Source organism: Octopus bimaculoides, chromosome 20 (assembly GCF_046866305.1).
Source record: "Octopus bimaculoides isolate indiv1 chromosome 20, ASM4686630v1, whole genome shotgun sequence".
In the NCBI taxonomy this organism is placed as follows: Eukaryota; Metazoa; Mollusca; class Cephalopoda; order Octopoda; family Octopodidae; genus Octopus; species Octopus bimaculoides.
The window spans coordinates 38,034,238-38,046,825 of record NC_142947.1 but is presented as its reverse complement, the minus strand read 5'-3'; the positions used below and the strand labels follow the sequence as shown (position 1 = coordinate 38,046,825).

The window sequence follows — 12,588 nt, the reverse complement described above, 5'->3', positions numbered from 1 at the left end:
TCACATATTATCCATTACCCACTAAAATAACCTATAACCCATCAATCCGGGCATATACCAATATCAACCATAATATAACACCCAGTCTGCTGTGATGATTCTAAAATACAACACTTAAAAAACTAACGGTATATCTTTTTTCCAACACTCTGAAGAGATTCTGCCTAATATAATGATTTTATTAATTACTATTTAATCTATTAAGCCTAATTGAAACACCTGTAACGGAGCATGCTTGATTTTTGTATATAATAAATTTTTATTAAATGTTATATCTCCATTTTCTTATTTTCTTTACATATATATATATATATATATATATATTTAAAGGTGTGCATATAATTTTTGAAACATGTAGGAATTAAAAGAACTTATTGATTATATGCGTTTTGCTCCATTTATTATTATTCTTTATATCAACTCAAAACACATAACTTTAACATGGAATCTCTACCTCTTAACCGGGTATAATATCCCAGTTTTTGTGTGATTTTTGTTACCCTGGTAACTATTAACTTATTTGCATTATCGAAGTTTTTCAACCAAGATAATATCAATATATATATATTTTTAAAGGAAAGTGTGTGTGTGTGTGTGTGTGTATATATATATATATATATATATATATAATGAAACCAAGTTTTGTATGGTGGCCGCGCACGTTTAATAACATGTAACACTATCAAATATCAAATAATTTATTCATTTTCGGCTTATACCAAATGCATAAATATTTCCTCCTTTTATTTTGCACATTGTAGACGAAGATAACAAAATATATCATAAGATAACCAAACATAGAAACGAACACAATAACAAAAAGCTCAGCTATGGCCGTTGTTGTTGATTGTCAAGTTGGAGAAACTCCTGAGATTCTTTTTGAAAGCCTCAATGATTCTGTCGGATGGGAAATGAATGAATCGATCGATGACATATTTGTCTTTACACTGGAACTAACTAAAAAAGCAGGAAAGGTAAGAAAACGCCACTTGATATTAACGTATTTAACTGTCTTTTCACACACACACATGTATATAAGAGTTGATGTTTTAACCTGCTATGAAATGTTCCGAGGGAGTAGTCCGTTAGTTATGGTAAGGCAGAATTGTATATATGACTGTGTATATATATATATATATATATATATATATATATACATATATTCGATTATGCATCTAACGTGTATTATGGAACAGCTGTAAACTAATGGAGTGAACATTCATTCTCTCACTTCACTTCTCTTATCTGATTAGTTTATATACATAAACATATGTGTGTGTATATATATATATGTGTGTGTGTGTGTGTAGGTATGTATGTATTACAAGCAAAGTAGCTCGTTATAAAATCTCCATAGAGGATGAAAGTAGCAATTATACTGAGAAAATAATGTTTATCGCCACTTCAACATTTTCTTTTACGGAACAGTACATTATATATATACTTGATAAGTGTATGCACCTGTATATGCCAGATAGTGGCAGAGGTGAAAGAATATATTAAACGTAAATTGAAAACAGAACACAAAGATATATGCAGATATAACAATTTAAAGGATAAGAATATTACAATGGATAACACTAAGTGGACTTTTCTCTCTCTTTTTCTTTTTTCTTTGTGATGTAATTCTGGGACTGAAAATGTTTGTGGTTGAAGATAGCTTTAAACCATCCTTTATATCAACAATATATACTGATGTAATGACAGATTGTATATATAGCTTGAAACACGTGTACCGCGATATCCTTTGTGTTCTGTTTTCAATTTCTGTGTGTGATATATACATATATATATACACACACACACACACACACACACACACACACACACATATAATAATAATAATATTAGGGATAAAATCCAAAATTACAGGTAAAAACTCAATTAAAATCAATTTATTAAAAATTAAAATTAAATTAAATTATCTTGATCTTATGATATTTACTTTGTATTATATTATACTTAATTATTGTGCTTTTAATTATCAATTTTTTCTATATGTGACAGTGGATTTTCATCGATGAGTTCATGAACCTTGGTTCTTTTCCCTAAAACTATATATATACATATATATATGATATACACGATTTTACTTATAACTTCTTAACCGTGCCTATACGTCAATGTATATATTTCTGCTTCTAATGCTTTCGCTCTCTGCAGGCGTAGTAGACTATAACAACTTAATATCAATGATATCGTATCGCACTTCCTAAATTATAGATGGTAAGAAGGGCTTTCAACAAGAGGAAATGCATCAACACAAAACAGACCGGACAAGATCTTGTTACCGAAACTGATGAAGCCGTTGAACGAATGCTAATATCAACACTGAAAACTCGTTTTCCGACACATCGGTAAGACACATTCTACTCTCTTCTCCTTTTCTTTTATTTGTCAGTTTTTTTTTTGTTTCTGCTTTCTGCATGATTCCTTACTGTTTTTTTGTTTTTTTTTTTTGTTCCTATTGCTATTGTTGCGGTTGTTGACCTCCTCCTCCTCTTCCTTCCTCCTCTCTTCTTCTTCTTCTTGTCATTATTATTATTATTATTATTATTATGACAAATAAATATTTCCAGAAATATTAAACTTCAATCTTCTTCTTCTTCTTCTTCTTCTTCTTCTTCTTCTTCTTCTCCTTCTCCTTCTCATCCTCTTTACGTAGGCAGAAAGCCTGAAAAATGTAAAGATAGACGAAATACCGCTAAGCATTTCGCCAGGCGTGCTAACGTTTATCTATCTATCTATCTATCTATCTATCTATCTATCTACCTACCTATCTATCTATCTATTTACCTATCTATCTATCTATCTATCTATCTACCTACCTATCTATCTATCTATTTACCTATCTATCTATCTATCTATCTATCTATCTATCTATGTGTGTATCTATTGTTTGTCTGTCTGACTGCTTGTCTCTCGGTCTGTGTGGGTTTCTGTCAGTCTATCTGTCTGTTTGAATATGTTGTCTGTCTGTCTATCTGGGTCTTTGTTTGTCTGCCCGTCTGTCTTTTCATTTATCTGTCTATCTATCCATCAATGTCTGTCTGTCTCTTTCTGTCTATCTGTCTGTCTTAGAACAACAACAACAAATGCAACAACATTTGTGTTATTCTCTATTTCAGTTTCATTGGAGAGGAATCCATTGCTGGTGGCAAGAAATGTGAACTCACTGAAAGACCTACCTGGATAATAGACCCGATTGATGGAACAAACAACTTCGTACACCGGTAAATCTTTTACGTTCACAGACTACGTATATGTGTGGCAGTCTCTCCTATCTTAAACGCCATAGGAGGGTTCTCCAACAAGTTCTTGTTGATCAACCTGCTCAGATGATTTGTTTATAGTGATCGAATATTTGTGCCGTTAAGTAACTCAATCCCTCCATCAACACAACATAGCTTAGAGAATTGCACGGTGTGCAATACATCAGATGTCGAATTGCTAAGCAGAACAGCGTGAAATGAAGTGTTTTGCTCAAGGACATAACGTACAGCCCGGTCCAGGAATTGAAATCACGGTATTGCGAGCGCAACATCTAAACCACTATGTCCGCGTATTAGGTTCTGTTCTCTTCATCAAAAACCGTAAACATTCAAATTTCTTTACATCTTTCCGAAGTAAAAAAAACCAAAACAATTACATCGGCTGCAGTGTTCAAATGGGACTTATTTCATGGACCCCAAATGATATATGTATATATATATATATATATATGTATATATATATATATATATATATATATATATATATATATATCCGAGTAAAAATAAATACAAAAAAGGTTTTTTTTTTGTATGATTGTGTATAGAGGAATATATTATTTTGTTTAAAAGAGTTCCAACACTGTCTGTTTTTTATGTTTTATTTATATTCCTGCAGAACCAATGTGGGGTATAGAATATGGAATATACGATATATAATATAATATACAATATATAACATAAAATAAAATAAAATAAAAATGGATGGCACCATGAAATAAAGTATTGAATGTAGATGAAATATTGAGTGTTCAATATAAAGGATCAAATATATAAATATATATATATAAATATATATATATATATATATATATATATATATATTCTTTTACTTATTTCAGTCATTTGACTGCGGCCATGCTGGGGCACCGCCTTGAAGAATTTTTAGTCGAATGTATCGACCCCAGTATTCCTTTTCTTGTTTTTTAAGAGCCTCTTGCTTATTCTGTCAGTCTCTTTTGCCGAATCGCTATAGTGAAGACACTTGCCAAAGGTGCCATGCAGTGGGACTGAACCCGGAACCATGTGGTTAGAATGCAAGCTTCTCACAGTCATATTAACGTTTGCTTTTATATCCAATTATATTAAATACAATTTTACATTAATACTTTTGTAGAGTACAACTTTATTTTTTAACCCTGCGTTGGTGCGGTGGGATATTAAAACACTGTTAGTGCAGTTGAGTGTGATTTACCAAAGACATTTTATTTCTGATTAGTTCTACAGTTATTTATCAAGAGTTTCTGTACAATTTGTTTCACAAAAACATTTTAATCTTACAGAAAGAAAATTTTATGTATTGGACAATCGAAAAGGAAATATAAAAAATACTAGGACAGGCAAACAAAAAGAGCAGACATTTTATTTAGTAAACCATTTGGTGTTTTTGTTGATCCCCACTTCAATATGGCTGTTTTGTAAGAACTGACGTTACTACCGATTTAACACCAGAAAGAGCCTCCTCCTATTGGTTATCGATGCAATCTGCGCCCGATATATATTGCAAGCAGGAGATTGAAGCCCCACCATCTTCTAACGACGGCGACGGGACCACCAGACCGTATGGTTTCGAGCTATTTGTGTTTATTCTCAGTGGTAGACACCCAAGTTTTCTAATTAGTTACATTTGGTGTTTATTATTTAGTTCTTGTCACTGCTTGCATTCTCGTCTTCATCACCCTCACCATAGCAACGAACACAAACCATGAATGAATGATCCAAGCAGATGGGTTTCGAATATTTCTGGCAACTATTCGTTGTCTTTCGATCCTTCGATTTGGGACACAATATGCATCATTTTTGATAACTTTCACGATAGCGTTTTGGAGGGAATTCCTCCAAAGTTATCATAATTATGTATTACAAAAACAAGAACAACACAAATGTATATTATGTTGTGTTTGCCACAACTGAACCTTAGGGCACATATATAAGATAATAAAGGAATTATAAGCTTTAGAAAAATAACCCATAAGAAAGGAATGGAGGGGTTTGCTACACTCTGAGATGCAATTACTGTATGTAAACTCCCTCCCTTTGCCAACAGCAGACTGAGCAATCCGATGTATCAACTCAGTGGACATTAGCAAGAAATTATATGGGAGGATACTTGCTTCACTACTGTCACACATAAGATATTTGGAAAGAAATATCACGTGATATTTCCGTGTTGATGCAGCGGTTGTAAGATCAGGGTTTCGATTCCCAGACCGGGCGTTATGAGTGTTTATTGAGCGAAAACACCCAAAGCTCCACGAGGCTCAGACAGGGGGTCGTGGCGAACCCTGCTGTAATCTTTCAGAAATATCACGCGATCCTACACCCCACTGCATCAACACAGGGTTAACAAGAATTGACGGTAATTTCGAAGTTTCAGCAAGTTAAGCCATCATCGAACTCTATGTGTGTGTGTTTTCGGTTCTATTTTCCTGTTTGTATCACCAAACCCAACTGTCTGCTTGTCTGTCTTTTATACACTTTATGTATGACTGTTTATTTATGTACCTATTTTCTATATTTCAGCAACACTTGTATCGCTATTTCAATTGGTCTTGCAGTAAACAAAGAGGTGAGTGATACCCCGTCCTCTTTTCCTTTAACATTTCCTCTACCCCACTCACCTCAATTCTCCTCTTTCTTAGATTCGTTCCTCTTCCTATTCTTCTCCGTCTTGTCTTCATAATGGCAACAACCCACTCAATTAAACCTGGGTGTGTGGTAAGAAGTTTGCTTCCGGGTTCAGATCCACAGCGTGGCACATTGGGCAAATATCTTTACTATAGTCTTGGCCCAACCAAAGCCTTTTGAATGGATTTCGTTGACGAAACTGAAAGAAGCCTGTCATGTATATATATGACTATTCATGTACTGACCATTAAAAAGTGCATTTTGTGCACTAATTATGAAATCATATGATCTGCAGCTGAATCTGTTTTTAAAAGGCTCGCTTCGAGAGTTGCATTCCCTCGCGTTCGGTACAATGTGTTTATTATGGTAGTTTTGACTTTAAGAGTCCCTCCTAGCGTGAGGCATTTGTGTATAGTAATGCCCTTAATATAAATATATATATAAATAAATATATCTAAAGGGAATAATTAATAATTTTTTCCCTTATGAGGTTTTTCACGTTAACTACTTGATAATTTCTTATAAAGATTTTATCCTATTTTTAAATTGTGTGTATATATGTGTGTGTGTGTGTGTGTATGTTAGTGTGTGTGTGTGCGTGTGTGTGTGCCTGTGTGTCTGTTTGTCTTTGCGTTTGACCCCCACCACCGCTTGACAACCGGTATTGATGTTTCCGTACCCGTAACTTAGCAGTCCGGCGATAGATATTGATAGAACAAGTACCAGGCTTAAAAAAAAAAAAACCAAACTACTACGGTCGATTCATTCGACTAATAATTCTTCAAGGTGCTGCCCCAGCATGGCCGCAGTCTAATTACTGAAACAAGCAAAAGAAAAAAAGATAAACAACTCGCTGTAATTAATTTCTTGAGTGAACATAGTGGTGATACTATTACTGGCAAGAGTTTTGTATATGTTTGTTCCCCTCCAAAAACGTCGCTTCCGTCTACTTCAGCTTTTCCGTAGTCATGTTTCGTTACAGCTCAAACGTAGCTTATGAATTCATGCCAATTCATAAACGAATATTTTTTATTAGTAATCACAGTAAATTCGTTGTCTGTTAAAAAGGTTAGGTCGATATATATTTAGACGTACAGACAGAATTACATTAAACGCGGTTTGCTATTATATTATAGTTTCTAGGTATTCCAAGAGACAGGTATCCAACAATGCGTATTATATCTATTATATATTATACACACACACACAGACACACACACATATATACAAATATATATACACACATACATATACATACATATATGAACACATGTATACACACATGAATATATATACATGCCAACATATACACACATACATATATATATATATATATATATATATATATATGTATATACAAATATATATATGCATATATATATACATATATATATATATACAAATATACAAACATATATATATATATATATTCATATATATATACATATATATACACACTCATACATATATTCATATATATATATATATATATATATATATACGTATATATATACTTATATAGGTATATATACATATATATAAATACATATATATACATATATATACTTAAATGTGTGTGTGTGTGTGTGTGTGTGTGTGTGTGTAAATGGTTGGCATGTTGAGAAGACTGCATATTTGATACTTACAACGCAAGAGTCGTCAGATGCAACAGTTGGTTAATTAAAGAGGTTACGGTTCTTAAGTCGAATGTCACTAAGTGTAATCTTTAGTAGAATGCATGGTAGATGTCTGGTCTCCGAGAATGTAATGGATAAGTTAGTTGTTTTCGAAGACCATGAAATAACTAACAGAAGAAATTAATAGTTGAAATGGTTTTTGCGTTACTTTGCTACAAGATAATAAACAGCTGTTTCGAGCTGTTGTTGTATAAAGATTAGTAGAAATTCTGTCATCCATTTCGTAAGTAGTGGTCTTCATCAGTTGTTGACTGCTAGGAGACCGAAGAAAGAAGGAGTGTATAAAAGTAAGAGAATTTATCTCTTTAGATTGACGAACAGAGAAAGTGAAAGTTGCATTGTCCTTTGTTGACATGCTACTGAAGAGAGAGAGAGGGGGAGAGGGGAGAGAGGAGAGAGGGAGAGAGGAGAGAGAGAAATATACTCCTTGACCTAAAGCCGGATACGAAGAGAGATGTACATCTGGCCAAGCGCCAGGTAACAAGAGAAAGAACTAGCTGAAAGTGTTAACAGAATAATCGGATACTATGAATCTAAAATTGTAATAATAAAATGTACAATTTTAATCATCATAACAAATAGCTAACTTAAATAATCATTTCTACTGGCTAACTTACAAAAATAATGTGATTACATTAAGTTCTAAATTACCTCTTTTTTTCCTTTCAAATTATTTTGTCCATTGAAGTAGTTGGTAATCCTAGTACCGTAAATCCGGTAAATTATTAAGATAACCTTTGAGGTTCATGAAAAAGAAATAGCTTCGACGCATGTCACTAATTATTTTGGTTCTTGTTTCAGATTGTAATGGGTATAGTCTACAACCCAATCCAAGAGAAACTTTATTCTGCTAAGAAAGGCCAAGGTGCATATTGTAACAGTGAAGAAATATCAGTATCAGGACAAACAGGTGAGACACAAGTTCGGTGAATTATTATGCCACGAAATCATTTGACATGCTTGTTTGTGAATTTTTTATGCCTTGAGGATCTCATTAATCTGAGTTGTCCTTCATGCTCGTAAAGTTGAAAGTTTTTGTCAATTCATGGTTTATGGTAATTACTTATATTGATATTGGGTTTATTTACACCAGAGATAATCTTATTAAGCTTGGGTAAACACAACTTAGATACGGTTTTCTAGTTTTCGGGGATTCGTGTATATATGTATATAGACAACATATTTTCCATATAAAATAAGTGTACATTTAAACACAAAAAGAGGTGACCCTTAACAGGCAGCTTTACATGCTAGAAGCAGCAGTCAAAACGACCAAAGTCACATTTAAGAGCAATTTCGAAGGCAATGAAAAATATAAAATTTTACCTTGTTTTTTTCACACACATACCTAGATTTCGAACTCTAATTAGCAAATAAAATAATTTGCCAGGCGAAGTTCTCATCAGTGGCTACACCAAAACATTGACATATAATTTAGAGAGAGAATAACACGTGTCTCATCATTATATATTATAACTTTTCAAATTCACCACGCAAGCGCGGTTTCAATCGGCAACAAATGAAAAGATGCCGAATTAACTAATATATTATATTTATGTTTGTATGCATATATAATCCAAATAAGAAGACAGAAAAAAGAAAGTGTTTAGCACATCTTTAATTACTAATTACAGCTGTTTCGTTGCCACTGTTATTAATGCCATTCCACGCAGAAATTTCATGTGAAATGTGTATATAACCATGAGCTCAGGTTAAGTGCTTCATTGAAAATACTCTGATTTCCTACCCTATCAGAAAACTAACCATATATATACATACACATACACACACACACATAAATATACGCGACGGGCTTCTTACAATTTCTATCTACTTATTTTCACTCACGAGTCTTTGGCCGGTCATTGATTATAGCAGTAGACACTAACTCATTAGGACTAAACATGAAACTATGTGGTTTGGGAGCAATCTTCTTGCGTGTATGTGTGTGTGTGTGCGTGCGGGGTCGATAAATTAAGTAACAGTCGATAAATTAATTAACAGTCGATTACATCGACTGAGGTCGATGTAATCGATTAGACCCCTCCCCACAAAAAATTTCAGGCCTTGTGCTTTTAGTAGAAAGTATCATCATCATCATCTTCTTCATGAACCTAGTACTTTTATCTTGAGATTTGGTGACAACAAATCTCCACAGATCTCAAGAAATTTTTCCGATGTTTCTTGCAGGATAGAGTATGGAACTTTTTCTGCAAGTCGACAATGCGAGACTCAATTCTAAATTATTATTTGCATTTCTTTCAGAACTTAAAAAAGCTTTGGTGTTTTCAGAATTCGGTAGCCATCGTGATCCAAAAAAGCTTGAAATTAAATTTGGTAACATGTACAATATTATTATGAAGAGTCACGGGTAAATATTGCGAAAATAATTGTAATGTCAATTTTTAATTTACATTCAATTTCCGTTTGATTGTGGAACAAATTTATGTCAAGTCTGGCGATGATGTTGTCAATCTTGAATGAATAATAACTCTGTTTGAAACATTAGTTGCTCACATCACAGCCTCATTCAGTCACATCACACCTACTCAAGGCAGTTGGCATCCAGCATTTCATAAATTAATGGAACAGAAATCTCTTTTTATTCAACGAGTCACTGGTGAACAAGCAAGACACATACATTTAGTATGTGTGGTCGATAAAGTTTACAATAGCAGCGCTGCTTTTAATTTGGGATTGAATTTAATCTTATGCATGCATGGTCAGGGCACACCAGCACATGGTTGTTACACGATTTACATATAGTCATAGACTGGCGATTCAATCCACCCCCGGCTCGGTTCAAGTACGTGATGTTGATAAACCACAAAAATGGCGAAATTGAAATTTGTTCTATTGATAAAAGCTTACAGGGAGTTAAACTATAGCAGTTACAACACGTAATTTCGACGTAAAAACACCGGATGTTTTATTGACCAAGATTCTGTATTGTTCATCTTATACAAATAATCCAAACGTTTTCTGAATTTTGAAAATTTCATTTCATATTTCATTTTATTCCACAGAATACGGGCCCAGGGCTCAGCGGCTTTAGATTTGTGTGGTGTTGCTTGTGGCCAGGCCGATGCTTTTGTTGAATATGGAATTCACGTATGGGACATCGCAGCTGGTATACTGATAGCAACTGAAGCCGGGGCCACAGTGATGGACCCTAATAATGGTTAGTATTTGAAAATAAGCAGACATTCACTCACAGATTCATAGCAATACGTGTTAACACATACATACGTAAACCCGCAAGACAGAGAAGTCAAAGCCCTATCAAAGCGCACCCTACCACCAGAAAAAAAAATTACGGAAGAATATATTGGAAAATGTAAGGCGACGAGTTAGCACAATTGCTACCATGGCGTTTTGTCTGACTTTACTTTCTTGGTTCAAATTCCACCGAGGTTACTTTGCCTATCATCCTTTCAAGGTCGATTAAATATGTACCAGTTGTGCACTGGGTTCGATGTAAACGACTGGCCCCCTTTCCCCAAACTTTCAGGCTTTGTGCCTATATTAATGAGGATTATCGATAAGGCGGTGAGCTGGCAGAATCGTTAGGATGCCGGAGAAAAATGCTTAGCGGCATTTCTTCTGGCTTTACGCTACGCGTTCAAATGAGGTCGATTTTACCTTTTAAACTTTTCAGGGGTCGTGGAAATAAGTACCAGTTGAATGTAATCGATTTCCCCTCCCCTCAAAATTTCTGGCCTTGCGCCAAAATTTACAAATGTATTATCGTTGTTGTTGTTGTTATTATTATTATTATTATTATTATTATTATTATTCAGGCAGCGAGCTGGCAGAACTGTCAGCACGCAGGACGAAATGTTTAGCGGTATTTCGCCCGTCGCTACGTCCTGAGTTCAAATTCCACCGAGGTCGACTTTACCTTTCATCCTTTCGGGGTTGAAAAATTAAGTACCAGTTGCATACTGAGGTGCATGTAATCGACTTGCACCCATTCCCTCAATTGCTAACCTTGTGCTATGATTTGAAGCCCTTATTTCAGGCTTTGTGCCTATGATAGAAAGGATTATTATTATTATTATTATTATTATTATTATTATTATTATTATTATTATTAAGGCGGCGAGCTGGCAGAATCGTTAGCACGCTGGACAAAATGCTTAGTGGTGTTTCGCTCGTCACTACGTTCTGAGTTCAATTACGGGCGAGGTCGACTTTGCCTTTCATCGTACTGGGGCCCGATCAAAAAATTTCAGGTCGATCAAAAATTTTCGGGGTCAACAAAAATGAATACCAGTCGATCACTGGGGTCGATGTAATCGACTTGCATCCATTCCCTCAATTGTTGGCCTTGTGCTATGATTTCAAACCGTTATTTGGCGCTGGGCTGGCAGAATCATTACCGCGCCGGGCAAATGCTTAGTAGCATTTCGTCCGTCCTTTCGTTCGGAGTTCAAATTTCGCTGGGGTCTACTTTGCCTTTCATCCTTTCAGGGTCTATAAAATAAGTACTAGTTGAACACTGGGATCGACGTAATCGACTTAGCTCCTTCCCTGAAAGGTCTGGCCTTGTGCTAAAATATGAAATTATTATTGTTGTTGTTGATGATGTTAACTTCCTGCTAAAAAATGTACAACGTGTCAGATCTTTAACAATGTCGTTTTTTAAAACTATATTTGTTCAGGAGGAAAACTGGATATGATGAATCGGCGTATTTTATGTGCTTCTTCCCGAAGTTTGGCTCATCAACTAAGAAGCCAAATTAAATCTCAAGAATTCATACCCGATTAACAATTTTCACCTTCCGTCCACAAATGAACACTTTTTTTTAGCGTTCACTATTTTAGTGTTTAATCGTGAATGAAAGACGAAAAACTGTTCTTTTTTTTTTCTTTTTCATTGAAAAAAAACAAATGTTAAAATATTATTATTGTTATTATTGAAAAAAAAAATTACAAAATAAAGACAGAAAAAATACAATCAAAAATAAAGAAATCACATTAAAAAATAACGG

At 34.3% G+C, this 12,588-nt stretch overlaps 1 protein-coding gene across 10 annotated transcripts in view; it reads left to right on the top strand.

Moving 5' to 3' along the window:
* Positions 1-12,588, top strand: part of LOC106877063 (inositol monophosphatase 1) — a 28,764-nt gene that overhangs the window by 14,527 nt on the left and 1,649 nt on the right. For 9 of the 10 annotated variants that reach the window (XM_089338388.1, XM_089338394.1, XM_089338389.1 and 6 more), the window contains 8 exons: positions 762-974; positions 2,224-2,357; positions 3,129-3,233; positions 5,793-5,838; positions 8,396-8,504; positions 9,860-9,965; positions 10,621-10,775; positions 12,259-12,588. The exon at positions 12,259-12,588 is cut by the window's right edge and continues 66 nt beyond it. In XM_089338388.1, the coding sequence (XP_089194514.1) occupies positions 831-974; positions 2,224-2,357; positions 3,129-3,233; positions 5,793-5,838; positions 8,396-8,504; positions 9,860-9,965; positions 10,621-10,775; positions 12,259-12,365 (906 nt within the window). In that variant the 5' untranslated portion in view covers positions 762-830 and the 3' untranslated portion in view covers positions 12,366-12,588. The remainder of the gene's footprint in view (positions 1-761; positions 975-2,223; positions 2,358-3,128; positions 3,234-5,792; positions 5,839-8,395; positions 8,505-9,859; positions 9,966-10,620; positions 10,776-12,258) is intronic. The other variant, XM_089338397.1, reaches the window with a different exon arrangement.